The sequence below is a fragment of the Bombus impatiens genome, unplaced genomic scaffold, assembly GCF_000188095.3.
Source record: "Bombus impatiens unplaced genomic scaffold, BIMP_2.2 scf_0133, whole genome shotgun sequence".
Lineage (NCBI taxonomy): Eukaryota > Metazoa > Arthropoda > Insecta > Hymenoptera > Apidae > Bombus > Bombus impatiens.
Window position 1 is genome coordinate 854,979 of NT_176552.1, and position 15,189 is coordinate 870,167.

Here is a 15,189-nt window from a genome sequence, read left to right on the forward strand (position 1 = left end):
GCGGAGGCAGCCGCTTCCGCGGAGGCTTTCGCCTTCGCGATCGCTTTCTCGCGTATTTCAGCTCTGTATTTCGCATAGTCCAGGGCAGCACCTTCGGCCACAGCTGCCTGTACGACTTTACGAGCTATGGCGTAAGCTTCCGTTTGCAAAGAAGCCGCAGCTCTCGAAGAAACTATAGCCTGTTCGAGGGCAGCGCTCAAAGCGCTAGCTGCGGCTCTAGCGTTGGCGGAAGCGACTGCCTGGATAACGGTGGCCTTCTGAGCCGACAAAGCCTTAATGGCAGCCTTCGTTCGAGACATGGCCGCGATCCTGATCGATTTAGCAGCTTCTCTGGCAGCCACGCTCGCGGCTATAGAAGCTTCCACCGAGGTCTTCGCCTTTTCCTTTAGTTCTTCCGTGATTGCGATTTCCTCTTCGACGTTGGTACGAGTACGCGTGTCGAGGATGGAAATGAGTTTAGTCTGCAGTGCGGAACGAGCTTGTTGCTCCGCCTTCGCCTGCGCTTGTGCCTGTGCAGCTTCCTCGGTACTGGCCTTAGCTATTGCTCGAGCGGAAGCCAAAGCCTTGGATTCCGACGCGACCAATGCTTCTGCCTGTGCTCGAGCCTCTGCTTCTGCCTGAGCTTTAGCTTGCGCCTGTTTCAGGGCATTCAATTGAGACTTCAACAACTTTCGAGCTTCCGCTGCCTCCGCCTCGGCCTTCGCTCGTGCCTCCGCTTCCAACTTGATCCTAGCTTCCGCCTTCGACTTTTCTTCTTTAAGAAGCTCAATTTCCTCGTTGGAGGAACTCTGCGACTCATTGCCCACGCTGCTCCAGCTCCAGGTCTTAACCGGCCCTTTCTTCACGTACGTCTGAACAATTCGGTTCTGTTCGTCGCTGTTCGATTCCTCCTGGACGCCCTCCCAATTGGATTCGACTTTAGAACTCGATTCCTCGCTGATCTCAGCTCCGATAGATTTCTCCTTGGAAAGCGATCCATCGGCGATCAGAACTTCGCTGGAAGGTTCACTTCTTAATTTTGACGACGCTTTCTCTTCGCCGATGTCGAGTTTCTCATCCAACGCCGATAAAAGCGCTGCCGATGACGCCGCGTTTTTCGACGATGTTCGCGCAGACGAAGAGGAGAAACTCGACGCGAATGTCTCTCTGCTCGATGACGACTCTGCCTCGACTCGTTCCCCTGTCTTTCCATCGCTCTCGTACGAAAAACCATCCAACGTAGTCGGCAGTATGTACTTCACGTTCTCTACTTGGCCATCATTTTCCTGATTCTGTGCTTCGACGCCGCTCGCGAGTACGATTTCTTGGTTTATCAGCGTCCAGATGACGAAACAGGCGACGAATATCTTCATCGTCGATGGAGCGACCTGCATTGATGGACGTTTTCGCGATTCGTCAATTATATACCGTGGTGAACAGTTGTGAAAACAATGCCGGTAGTTGGATGACGTATCATGCTGATTGGAAAAATAGTATCTTCCATCGGAATTTTTAATTTCACATGAAATACATCGGTTTTTCTTTTTCCCTTTTTTTTTTTACTGTAGGACCACTTTCTTTCCAAGGATTCTACTTTGAGCGTTCATTAATGACAATATTTTCATAGCTTTTTTTAACATTCGTAATTTTCGTGTTCTATGAATTATCGAAGAATTCTTATATCGTAAGGGAAGCTTCGGACCTTCGTATTAACTTTTAGAATTTCTTTTAGCTTTCTTTTTACGAAAGTCCCCGAAGAATGATAGGAGCTGAGAGATTTTATTGACCCGTCAGCGAGACTGAGCAGCAGTTCGTCGCTTGAAGAGCTCTGCAGCGGAAACCTGTACGTGTTTTATCATATACTGCCCCGAAGTCTCTCACTTCCTTAAATAAAGCTCCGTGTAATAACAGTGTGTGCAGACGTGTGCAGTCCCTCGCCCCACTACCATAAATCTGTAGTGTCGCCTTCTTTTAACACCCACACGTTGTATTTTCTTTCTTGCGTGTCGTATAAATTTCTCGACGAAGACGTCGAATAAATACAAATTTCTAAAAAGAGAATGACGTCAACGATTTCTTCTCGTAGCTGATAACGGAAGCTTCGGGAAGAACTGAGAAAGATCCACAGAATTGCATTAACACCTTCCTCACGAGAATCACACGCGAAGCACGCGGGAGAAACATCTCTGTTCAAAATGATCTTCATATTTATCAGAAATTGAGGAAAAACAGCCATAACACTTTCAATCGCGTCGCTTATATAGATCTACGTCGTTTACCTTCGGTTTGGGAGTGGGAGTTCTCCTCTTCGATTTATTGAAATATTTATCAGTAGACTACGAATTTCTATGCGTCTTTTGGAAAAATTTGGAAAAATTTAGAGACGCGAGGATGCATATAGAATACGCATAATACGCAAAAATATATAAAATATCCAAAGTAGGTGTACCGTTTGTAATGCTTAAAACGGATAAAACAATTTCTCACCCACGTTGCAATTTTTTAGTCATATTCGCAAAAAAAATGAGTTCGCATATGTATCTACATATCTCTGTTTATCGCGTCAGCGACGATTCGTCAAATAAGAATTTTCGATAGATATTTGCATTTGAAGACAATTACATGCTAGACGTAGTACATGTGCTCGCATTTCGTTGAAAATTTCCATTCGTTTTTTAGTCTATGATTAAGTAATAATATGTAACATTTTTTTCTTAAAGAAAACACGCATCGGCTGCTTGAGTCGCTATAGTCATCCATCGTGGTGCGAAACATTGTCGTAAATCCGGAATGTCAGGTTCAACTCGTGTTGCAACCGGTTATCTGCTGCGAGGTTTAGTAACATCGACAATGCGCTCTCAAGTATTCCAGAGAAGGTGGCTGTTGTCGAAGGTTGAGCTAAAGAATCGAACCAGATCGTATTGTTGATTACGATTTATTAAGTGGACCCCGATCACGCCTGCGGTCGCTATTGTAACATTATATCGCTAGGGAAACAAGACGACTTGCTTTGCGATCTTAAGTAGTTTCGAAATTGCTCTAATTCAAATATTGCGGTAATTGTGGCAGTAGCGTATACAACGATATACAATAGAATTCGTATAAACATTTCTATAGAAATGAGATGTCCTGTTATTTTGCTATTTCGAAAGTAAGGGGAAAACTGGATTTTTATAATATCCTTTGATATTGCGCTACGAGGAACACATAAATGTGCTTTCGTGCCGGATATACGGATGATGTAATTGTTTTAGAGTTCCGTAACCGGATATCGTTGCATCGTAACACATATGTGAATAACGTTCCGATCTAGTTAAATTATACCAGTGCATATATGCAGACAAATGTACAAACACCTGTCAAATCTCTTATTTCGTCGTTAATGTGCTTACATATATTCGCTTAAGTGCACGGTGCACTACCTAAGATATAGTACATATGACTAAATGTCTCGTCGGTGAAAGGGAACTTCGGTTTGGCGGATTTATAACGCATAAAATTCTAGGATTTATACGAACTTTTTGCGCCAACGATTTGCTCCGCTCGACATTATTCATACATAACGAACCGCTTATTTTTATACGGATATCTTTAACAATCGGAAACAGCAGAAGGATATTAAAGACTTTTTTTTATATTTCTTTCATTTATAAGCCTTTCATTTATTAGTAAAAAGACTTATTAAGTCACCAACAACTTATTTTAAAAAGAAATAACGAGTGAACAAGAAGGTTCAACGTTTTCTAAAGTTTCTAAAGTTTTCTAAATTTCTATTATTTTTTAGATATTTAGATGGAACTTCGCGATTGACGACCGTTGTCGACCGGAAATTCAGCTGAATCAGGATTAAGTGCAGATTTTCGCGTACTATGTGCATTCTTTAAATTTCCCAGAAATGCATAAAAGTTCATAATCTGTATATTAGTGTATCAGAAGTAACGATCATTTGATCGAGGATACTCGACACTGTCGTTGGCGATGGATGATTCGCTTCGTACATTAAACGGCCGTATCTTATTACAGAGCACGAAGACCTTATCGTCGGCATAGAAAACTGGGACAACCGCTGTACATTATCTAGCCAAACGAGAAGCCTTCTAAAATTTTCTCGTACCGCGCGGAACCTAACGTAGATATGCGTCATACGCGGTCTGCCGTCCTCGTCGCCGATCGTGAAAAGGTGAAAGCAGATAGCGTGGAATAATCCTCCAATACTCACGACTATTTTCGTTTCTTCTCTTTCCATTAGAGACGAAAGGTTTGCACTCTGCAGACGAGAAGACGCCGCGTGAAATCGTAAGTCACGATAATCCGCATTTAGCAATGCGCGTTAGAAGCGACGTGTGTTGGTTTTAAATGTGTACCGTATATTCTGATAAGAAACGAACGTGTCGTTGTTAGAACGAAGCAATGATAAGGGAAAAAGAATGAAAGAGGAAGAGAAATACTGAGGAGATGTTTGAAAGAATGAAAAGGAGATTATGAAATATATCGAACAATATACAAAAACGCTAAATTGTGTAACAAATTGTTTTTATTGGGATGTAAAGAATATCCTTACGTTATCGATATGATTTACTATTTTCGTAGATGCGTAAGAAGCATGATATCGTACCTGAGAATTCATTTAACTGACTAGTATAATACATACTTCTCCTCGTCCAACATTTTAAATAATTACTCACTGTTTCTTTATTTAAGAATTGTCATATCTTTGTTTACTAATTCATTTTTCGCGATACACAATTGAAGTTTACTGTTGTCAGACAGAAATATTGCGTCAACTGAGGAAACTTCCCTTGAACTTTATTAGTATCATTATCTGTTATTGGCCACATTAATTGCCTTGGCAATTAATTGCAATGACTGATAATTCTGTAAAATTTAATAATTTCGTAGCGCAAAGCCAAGAAGCGGACACCGGATAATTTCGTATTTTTGCAATCGAGCGACTCATCATTTGACCAGGGGTCGACGTTTGTCAACGTTGTGTCAACAACACATCGCGTTCTACATCGCATCGAGAAACTACAGTGTTGCAATGGTCCGTGGTGTAGCCCTCTCTATTGCGCCAGCCATCCAGTTAAAATCGTGCCCATCCTCTTCCGGTTCACCTTCTCTCCTCGGTGCTCTTTTCACTGCAGATGTTTGACACGTTTCCTGGACAATGATGAATATACTGTTGCGAGTCGTTGTCATCGTATTTGTCGTCATTTTGCTTGATCTTGTAAATTATGTATCTACTAATAAAATTGCAGAGATCGTAATCTCTTGCTTCAATTAAATCTTAATTTCTATAAGAAATTTTTTATACAGATTTGATTCACGCATATTGAGCGAATTCTATTACACTTCTCTATTATTCATTTCTTGAGAAATTCCATTTACATTTATTTCCTAAGGAATTTCTCTTTCTCTGATATTCGTTTCCTGAGAAACTTTGTATAGAATTAAACCTAGTGAAAATGTGTTGAAAAATATATTTGAGGTTTCAGGGAAACGTCCTGCATAAATGAAACGCCGACTAGAATACCTACGATATAACACGGCTATATTCCGTTATCTCATGTTTTCATTCATTCTACAGGCGTTAAATCATTTAACCACTTCGAGCAACACATTACGCTTCTACTGCTTAATAGGTTTCTTCATTATATCACGCGCGCTATACCTTATGAACAAAGAAAGCGCAGCAAAAGATCAAAATTTCTAATGCTGTAGTTGTAATTCAATTCCGTGGAGTCATAATTCATTAAACGGCGCACGAAACGGAAGCCTAGTAAAGAAACGAACTTCCAGGAACATAACTATACTGGGACTAATACGCTCGCGGTAATTAAATGCAATTCGATCTTTCTAAATCTTTCTAATCTAAATCTTTCGAGCGTATCTTTCTTATCCAATCGCGAGAAATCTATCGCAAATAAAAAATGCACCTGCACAGATTACGATAAAATACATCATTTTCTGTGGAATAGAACGAACAACAACTAAACTTTCCCACGAGATATTTTTCTGTTCTTCAATGTCAGGAAGATATAACAGCTGAAGGATAAAACCATTCCACTCTTATTATTTCTACTGCCAAGGCTGCGCCTTTGATGATACGTATTACTTTACTTGGAATGACCATTAGTATTTCTAATTTTCTAACGTTAGTAATTAATTTAGACATCATTAGTAATTCACTTTCACGTTCATTTGTGAATCATTGGTTTAAACACAACACTTGATTTCTTAAAAAAAAAAAGAAATAAAAAAGGAGATAGTTTAGTAAAAAAGTAAATATTGTCTAATTAAAAACACTGTAATGAACCATCTGTACATTAGCCATGAAAGTATCGGTACTGTTAGAAATATCCATCGTGTCCGTTGCATCGGAACCAAACGCTACAGTGTCGAAACGACATTGTTCTTCAAAATGAATTCGTAGGACAATCCGTAGGCAATTAAGAAGCGGGGTCCGTAACTGCAACGTTAATTTTCTGACCACCAATCAAGCACTCTATAGTCATGTAACTTGCCCTTGGCATAATTCGGATTGTATTATTACATTCATTGTTAGACTCTGAGAAACTTCTCAAGTTACTCATGACAGGGGCTCTAATAATGTGTCGGAACCATTGTCAGTCCTCCCTCATTGGCATATGCAATTAATAACGTCATGTTAGTGACAATAAGAAGTGCATCTAACTCCAAACCAGCAAACGTATATACATATTTGGTATCTGACCAAAATTAAACGATAAAATCTCATACCAAAGCGTTTGTTGTTCTGTTACATGAGTCAGATTTTATTTTGGTAAGATCTAGCCTTCTCTAATGGTGTTTGATGGAAAATTACATTAATCAAAATCGTGAAATGTTAGTTGAAGCTTTACTCCTGTTAGTGGGTATCATATATACAGTGAAAGTTACTTTTACTAAACAGGTGTCGAAAATTTTTTCAGGCCAAACATCTCATAAGCCATAGTAAAAGAGATTAATGTATTTATTCAATCGAATATATACATATATTTACATGCTAAATACATACGTAATGTTACTCTGATTTCCAAAATGAAAATACTATTTCAATTTTCCCTGATAAAAGTTAGACATAGGCGACTACGTACGTGAAGATCGAGTCTCCTTTTTTGTAATGTTACATATTAGAACTTAAAATAATTTCTAAACTAATGGAAAGAAGTTGTTAAATAAGTGTAAGTAAAAGATTATTATAAAGTAGATTATAATTTAATTATACAGATTTTTCGTATGGCGTCACACATATCATTGACTTTTGTTATGTACACGCAAAATAATTGCTAATTGATTTTAAATATTATTAACAGTACACAACAAGTTTAGCAAGAAGAATTTTCTTTGTCCTAGTCCAAATTAAATTTAACAAAAACTAGACTTATAAATTAACGTTTCTTCAAAAGCATTAAAAACAAATTTATGTTCATTCGATTGAATTATGAACAAAATATGCATTATTTATGCAAATATATACTTGAACATAAGTTGAATATTTATTTATTAAATATTTTCGTTAATGTCTTCTATACATATTTAATATAATTACAATCAAAAATAAAACTTAGATACAAATAAATACATATGATATTAGATAATGATTAAAACTGAAATAGAATTTATCTTATACCATCTTGATCTGATTGTGAATTTCAATTCCTAACTTATTGTAACTTTGCCTTGTTATAATTTTTTTCTAATTCCAATATTCGCGATACAATAGTTACCCATAAGAAATATTCAGATTCTTAAATAAAATTGTGATAAGAAATCTTTCTAATAAAAAGATGGAAGATAAATAATGCATATTAATAAATAAGGCAGATGTGCGTAAGCTGCGTATTTGAAAACGAAATTGAGTGGACATTTTTGATTTACATTTACTAATTTTTTATTATTTAAATTAGTAGAAAAGAGTAATTATATCAAGCATTTTATATTTATACTTAATATTTAATATCTACTTGAAATGGATTTAATTATATCGTACAGAATTAAATCTCTATTACACGTGTAACAAAATTGCTACAATTACGTGTAATTTTATGTGACTTAATCTTAATCATTTAAAAAATGTACATATTTTATAGTTACATTATTGGAAATGTTATGAAAAAGTCCCGACTTTATTACAAAATAGTTGCACAGATGAAGAAATGATGTATATTAAATATAAGAAACATGAATAACTAGTAACTTTCGATAATTTATTTTTCTGTCATACAATGAAAATGATATCTATTTATATATTTAGTGACTAACATATAATTCAATTTCATATTTCATAGATTAGATAAATAAGATGAAATAATTTAACCAAGAATATATATGTATGTATTATTTACATATTTATAGTCTGTTACCTTATGCTATTTATTAATAGTTATCAGATATTTGAGAAATATTAATAGAGAAACGCTTATATAACTTAAGTTTCCATTCTTCTCAAATTATATCAAATGATCCAATATGAAATTTCCATGTCTAGTAGGATATAAAATTTAGCACTTGTTGCATTGATTTATAAATTTGTAATGAAAACAAGTATGTAGAGTACACCAATCAATATAGATAATCACAGAGAACAAAATTTATTTCCATCACTAATGAATATATTGCAATTTAACACAGACATCGTACACTAGTCACTCACATCCTATTTTGTCATCCTAGAAGACTTATTATACATATTTTCTTTTTCTTTAATACATCATCTCTTCTATCTTATATAACATTAATTTTGAATGATACAATTACCTTGAAGGAACGGTGAATATCAACTTTATTCAGTAAGTGTAAATCGCTCATGCCAAATATGAGTTCTGTGCTGTACTGTTAATATAGGACTAAGAATACGTTCTATAGAATTTATTCGGCCTCTAAATCGGTCTCTATCTCTCGCCATTTCTTCCCATGGACCTTTTCGAGCTGCACGGTATGCATAGTCCCAATGCACCATTATATGAATTACTGGATTCAAATTAAATTTTACCTATAATAAAAATTTTACAATAAAAGTTTTAATAAGCGGTAATTCACAAAATTGTAATAGAAAAAGTTTAAGTTGTAAACGATTAATTACTTTTTGAATCGGAGATACAGATATTTCATCTTTGAATATTTTTTCATCTTCGTTTGTTTGATCTACATCGCTCTCTTCACTGTCTTCGCTATATTCAACATCACTTTTGCAAGTTACTTCGGAACCAGTCTCAAATACTATGCAGTAACTATCTTCTGAGTCAATAGAACTTTCTGATATTAAACGTGGTCGAAATGTATTCTTTTGCAAATCGTATCTGTTTTCAACAAAATTGTGATCAAAGGTATCTGTTTGTTCTGGATATTCTAGTATACTTCTCATTTTTGCAGAAAATCTAGATATACCACAATTAATGTTTCTACATATTTTTTGTTTCTGAATTTTGGGCTCTACATCGGCAAACGTATATGTTAGAGGACTCACTGTCTCTTCTATAATATATTGTACAGTATCTACTGTAGCTTCACCTAAATATAAATTTCCTGATTCTTCTGTTTTCTGAATTTCTGTTATATCATATTCTTCAAGTTCTTGCCAGCATTTAAAATCGTTTTCTATATCTACTCTAATATCATGTTTAGTACGTTCCTTTCTGTGTCTCGTTTGGCTGACTCCAGAACGCCTAAGCTGCGACTTTGCTCGTCCCCGTCCTCGACCTTTTGCCACTATATTAAGTTTCCTCCGTTGCCTCGGTGAGAATGATCGTTTTGGACCTAAGTCTGATTCAACAAGGTCTGTTTTACAAAATCTATCTGTTACACTGCTAATGACTTTTTGCAACATATTTGTGAACAAATTAGGGACTGCAGTTTGTTGAACTATCTGTGTATTTAATGCATTTGTACTAGGTGTTGAACAAGAGTTTTCCTTATTTATAATAATCTTATCATCCACACTGTTACTAATGCAATTAAAACATTGTTTTTTATCGGACATATTCTTACTGTATGTGTCTTCAAAATTATAACAATTTTCCATAGCACTCATTTCCTTCGTGTTTATATCAGAACAAATGTATTCAAACAATTCCTCCTTACTTGTTTTGTTCGAATTTTGAAGTGATATTAAATAATTACAATTATTTGTATTACATCTAACATCTTTATGAATGACTGATTGCTTTTCATCAGATCTCTCTGCATCTTTGTTCTTGATACCAATATATTCATAACTAAATTTTAAATTATCTTTTGTATTTTTATTAAAAATTTTGCATATGTATGATTTTTTTTCATCAAATACATCATTATGAATACTCTCGACAACATCTAAAGATTCTTTGATCTCGCCATTGGAGATGTACACATTATCGGTATTTAATGGTTCTCTTTTACCTGTCAGATTCTTAAAAAAGTCGTGTGAAATTTCATTATTTACAACTGTTACAGACAATGGATAATTAATACTTGCTATGAATGAAGCAGGAACTTTAGAAAATTGTCCCCAAAGTACGTTCAAAGCGTTGAGGACACTGTGAAACATGTTTTCTTTCTTTGGGCTATGCATGTTTGTGTGTCCATTCAATGTATCGTTCATCGAATACATTTTTTCCATTGTTGTATCTGCAGGTAAACTCTGCATAGAACACATGCTTAACAATGAAGCAAAATTTCTGCTAAAAAAAAACATTGAATTTAAAAGACAAACTCAGATTTTTGAAATATCATATGATATATATTTAATTATACATACATTATTCAACACAATGGTACTTTTCGACAACCTCTTCCTGTTCTCATAAATCTTCTTTGTTTAGCTGCAAAATCAAATTTAGCATTTTAGAAATATTGATTAAAAATGGTTTGTTAACTGTAAAAGCAATAATATTATAGTTATCTTTCATAGTTAGCAAACCATTTTTAAATAGTGTTTCTAAAATGCTAAAAGCTGCTAATTATTAATAAATAAATTTAAACTTGATAATAACATGACAAAATGACAATATGTCAAATTTTGCAAATTATCAAATGTTTTCTAAAACTTTACAAGAAAACATTCGATAATCATGATCGTTAGATTTTCAATAAATTATGTATGTTAATTTCCAATGTAAAAAGGAATTCATATTTTATAATATATGTAATTTTATTATTTCGATACTCAATATTTAATTAATTGACAAAAAGTGTCATTTTTGCATTTTCAAAAACACGCTTGAAATTAATATATATAACGTTTATAATCACGATAGGGACATTGTGAATTTATCGCGCACACTCCAAATATTAATTAAGATAATAGATTATTAAATAACGGCATATCCAAATTTGAAGAATTACTCAGATTACTTCCGTATGATCATAACGGCATCATTATAATTTTAATATTAAACATGATAAAACTATTTTACAAGATATTATTTTCTTTCACTCAACATACAACAAAGATAGCCTCCACAATCGCGACAACCACAATCACGTAGGATATTTTGTTCGCAATATGACAACTGATTTTTTCCTGTACCACACTTTCTATGCTTTAACAATGGATATTCGATAAACTTCGTTACTTCAGCTACAATATTTCGCTTTAATTCTTTAATAATTCCGGAGGGTTCCATTGTAAAATGACGCATTATTATAACACACATTTGAACTATAACTTCTAAGCGGCCATTTTCAACTGGTTACTGCATGGGTCATTTATAACTCATTTATCACAGGGGCGCTGTCTGTCACAACAATTCACATTTAGACTATCAATTCACGAAAGATAAAAGTCTATAAGTAAATCCAATTCTGCAAAATATGTCCTTGATAACATCTGATATTGGAAAATAACATATGCATTTTATTTATATTTTATTTATTATTGATTACACTTAAATATTAAAAACAAACCATACTATGTAATCATTCATTTCAAACAAGTATGCATCATAATAAACTGATTCATCATACTTTGATGCAATCTCTGACTTTTCGCAGAAAATTGTAGTTGGTTTCGTACTTGATGCAAACTAGGAAATATATGTGCTCATCTTATGTAAACAATTGTAATATAATAAGATGTAAAAAAATTCCGAAAATACGTTTGAATTAGCTCTTATTTGAAATGCTTTTTGCTGATACTTATCTCTAATGGCATTAGAATGTATTCTTCATAAGAATAATAAATTTATAATTGTAATTTATTTTACATTAAATGCGTACGATTGACATAAAAATAGTATAGAATATACAATTTACTATCCCAAAAAGTTATTTATAAGTACTGCAATCCAAGCCCGAATTGAAATTGTTGCAATACATCGCTTCTGACAAATAACAAAGGCATAACTAAATTTAATTCTACTCTCGCTATATTTCCAAGTTTCATCGCAATACCCCCTCCAACTGCACAACGAACATTTTCCTTAAAAATTTTCATATTTTCCTTATAATCATTTGCTGCAAATAACAAAAAATTACTTATTTTTGTAACTTCACAGATGATTGAAAATAGAGATAAAAAAAGATATTTCAAAATTTTTAATGTCATACCAAATTTGAAAGTGAAATTTGATACATTTCCACCATTGATGAAACCATGTAACTTGAACAAATCACCGAAACCGTGACGACCGGGTCTAAATGGCAGTGGTGTGTATAAATGAAGCGCAAGTGCCCAATATACATCGCCTCCAATTGAATTTCCATCGTGGCGAGGTCCACAACCTCTCATATCGAATCCTCTAAGATTCAATGGTCCACCCAAGAAAAATTGATCGGCGATATTTATTTTCATATCATTGCTGATTCCTCGAAGCAATCCAGATTGAAAACCCAGCTGAAAGGTCTAATAAAATTTCTATAATCAGACAAATTGTATAGAAGATAAATCATTCAAAAGTCTAATCTAGTTCTGAGTTAAAAAATACTTGCTGCATATTCATGAGGCGTCCAATTAGTTTGCATGATAAGTTCATTTTTAACAAATCCAATATCTCCTCCGAGACCAGCTACTTCTGTTGAAAATTGTACGAGACTTCCCGTAGTAGGAAATATTAACGAGTCTCTTTTATCGATGGAACAAATATGTCGCAGTGCAGATTTCAAATTTGGACCACATTGTTCCCTAACGCGAAACGACGCTTGTTTGGACGAAATAATCTCCCTATATGTAGCTTCATATTGTAAATTATGCTTCAGTATACTTGCTCCATCTGTGTTAAAAGCAATATCTAATAATAAACCTTTATCACATTGACTAAAACCAGACCATGGGAACCTATTTGATGTGTTAAACACACTGCCAGTTAATCTGTAAAAAAAGTTAATATATATATTAACTGTAATTTATAACATTAATATTTAAAATGGAACAATTTTACATACACTTTATGAGGCCAACTGCCTATAAATGGTTTAACAGCAGATATACTTATATTAGTTGAACTTTTTGAACCATAAGAGTATTCCATCTGAAGACGTTCTCCTCTTCCAAATAAATTGGGTGCTTTTGCTTGAATAATAACTGAACCCTCATTATTTCCAACCATAGTGCTAATTCCACCTGTTAGACGTCTCATTTCATGTACCATAAAAGTGACCTGAAAAAGAACATGATTTAAAGTCTCTCATACAAATATAAGCTAACTTTTAGAGAAATGATTCATGAGTGAACTGGAATGAATTAAATCTGAGAAATTACTTATTTTTTGTTGAATTAGTGTGTAATTATATAGACCCACTTCAACGCCTTCTGGGGTAGCATGAGGACCTTGACTGGTATCAATGTAAATTCCAATATTCCCAAAACATCCTAAACCTTGCAATTTTTCTCTCACTTTATAGGCGCGTAAAATAATATCATAAAAATCTTCAGCTTTAAACAATTCTGTTACTTGGGCTTTTATTATGTCATCTTTTGTTCTCATGAGTCCATCTACATGTATTCTATCAACTCTTGCCTAGTTTACAAAATATCAAGACTTAGAAATTAGTAATTTATATAAATAAAACAAATGTTTTATGTTTATATTAATGAGTGTACCTTCACTGAATGAAGATCAATGGATTTCTCTTTCCTTTTTTCAAGTAAATTCATCTTCTCACGAATGTGTGAAGACTAAGGAAGATCGTTAATCATGAAAAATATATTTAAAATATTGAATCTATATTGGATAAATTTTAAGTCAAAATATATGTATATTACTTACAGGATTATCTTTTTTGAAATTTTGTCTTTCATTATTTGAAGATTCGTTTATATTTCTAAACATATTTGATTCCTGAAATGACAAAACACGCGAAACGTTAACGGACAAAATTTAATTAAATAGTAACTTGCAAAAATTCACTAAATGTACAATGACAACCTGTATAATAAAGAAAGGAATGCTCAAATTTAATAGAACATTTAGCACAATTATTAAATTTAAAATAAAGACGTTAAAAATTATTATTAGAAATTACTCATGCAGCAAATTAATGGTTTTAATTTTAGGTTATTCTGTAATTTTCTAATAATAAGCGTGTACCTTCGCATGAACAGTTCCCATTTTTGTTAGAAATTAATTTTTACTATTTGCATAAGAATTCACATTAAAATCATGTAATAAATTATGTCAGATCTCTTTTAATGTTTAGTAAAAAATAAATGTAAATTTTTTTAAATCAAATAATCGGAATGACTGAGAATAGGGTAATGTGGTATTCTCAATACCGGTTCTATGATATCGCCCTCTGCAATACAATACTTTTGATAATAGAATAATAATAAAATTATATCACTTTAAACTTACAAAATTCAAAATTTTCATTATATATATGAAAATGTTTATTTACTTTAATTCAAGATTTTATTTATTTTAATTGCCTTTTATATTATTTGAAGGCTCTTTATTTTAGTTACACATGTATGATGTAAAAATTGCATACATTCATAAAAGTATTACATATTTATCCTTATTAAATATAGTAACTGTATCAAAATGTATATTTTAATTGTATATATTTAAAAATATTACAAAGTTTATGAAAATTATGGGAAAATTTTGTAATCAAGTAGAGGTAGATGTTACTATAATATCAACAATACACATTATCATAATATTGAGAAACCTCATTGTTACTTAACAGTTAATAGTTAATTGCTATATTGTGCATAAATGTAGAATAATTAATTCATTCTTAAGAAGTAAATCCATATATTAGAATATAATA

General features: G+C 33.3%; 3 protein-coding genes across 10 annotated transcripts in view; all 3 read right to left on the reverse strand.

Moving 5' to 3' along the window:
* LOC105680305 (ion-translocating oxidoreductase complex subunit C-like) overlaps window positions 1–4,199 on the reverse strand; it is a 5,568-nt gene extending 1,369 nt beyond the window's left edge. Inside the window, exon 1 of one of the 2 annotated variants that reach the window (XM_033319005.1) lies at window positions 6–4,199. In XM_033319005.1, the coding sequence (XP_033174896.1) occupies window positions 6–1,373 (1,368 nt within the window). In that variant the 5' untranslated portion in view covers window positions 1,374–4,199. The other variant, XM_033319006.1, reaches the window with a different exon arrangement.
* The window catches only part of LOC100747997 (uncharacterized abhydrolase domain-containing protein DDB_G0269086-like), a 14,078-nt gene extending 9,650 nt beyond the window's left edge, over window positions 1–4,428 (reverse strand). Inside the window, exon 1 of the mRNA XM_012381431.3 lies at window positions 4,199–4,428. The gene's annotated coding sequence lies outside the window, so the exon portion shown is untranslated. The remainder of the gene's footprint in view (window positions 1–4,198) is intronic.
* A 335-nt stretch (window positions 4,429–4,763) lies between these two features.
* LOC100745969 (sorting and assembly machinery component 50 homolog B) lies at window positions 4,764–14,702 on the reverse strand. Of its 7 annotated transcripts, none has more exons than XM_033319004.1 (9): window positions 14,505–14,702; window positions 14,184–14,255; window positions 14,018–14,092; window positions 13,676–13,934; window positions 13,360–13,585; window positions 12,907–13,285; window positions 12,526–12,820; window positions 11,423–12,432; window positions 10,781–10,799 (listed from the first exon to the last, which is right to left on the reverse strand). In XM_033319004.1, the coding sequence occupies exons 1-8, from the start codon at window positions 14,523–14,525 to the stop codon at window positions 12,248–12,250; spliced, it is 1,512 nt and encodes a 503-aa protein (XP_033174895.1). In that variant the 5' UTR covers window positions 14,526–14,702; the 3' UTR covers window positions 10,781–10,799; window positions 11,423–12,247. The 7 variants fall into 7 exon arrangements, with proteins under 7 accessions (XP_012236961.1, XP_012236963.1, XP_024221019.1 ...); XM_012381542.3 differs by having other exon boundaries at window positions 13,360–13,574; window positions 13,716–13,934; window positions 14,505–14,701; XM_012381538.3 differs by lacking the exons at window positions 12,526–12,820; window positions 12,907–13,285; window positions 13,360–13,585; ... (2 more) ...; window positions 14,184–14,255; window positions 14,505–14,702 and adding exons at window positions 4,764–5,139; window positions 8,758–8,992; window positions 9,083–10,655 and having other exon boundaries at window positions 10,736–10,799; window positions 11,423–12,044.
* Between the last annotated feature and the right edge of the window lie 487 nt (window positions 14,703–15,189).

Bases quoted from the DNA above. Each gene is read 5' to 3' on its own strand.
- LOC100745969 (XM_012381538.3), bottom strand. From the start codon at position 10,633: ATGTGTTCTATGCAGAGTTTACCTGCAGATACAACAATGGAAAAAATG. The intron at 8,993-9,082 runs GTAATTAATCGT...TTTTTATTATAG, and splicing joins CTGTATCTCCGATTCAAAAA to GTAAAATTTAATTTGAATCC.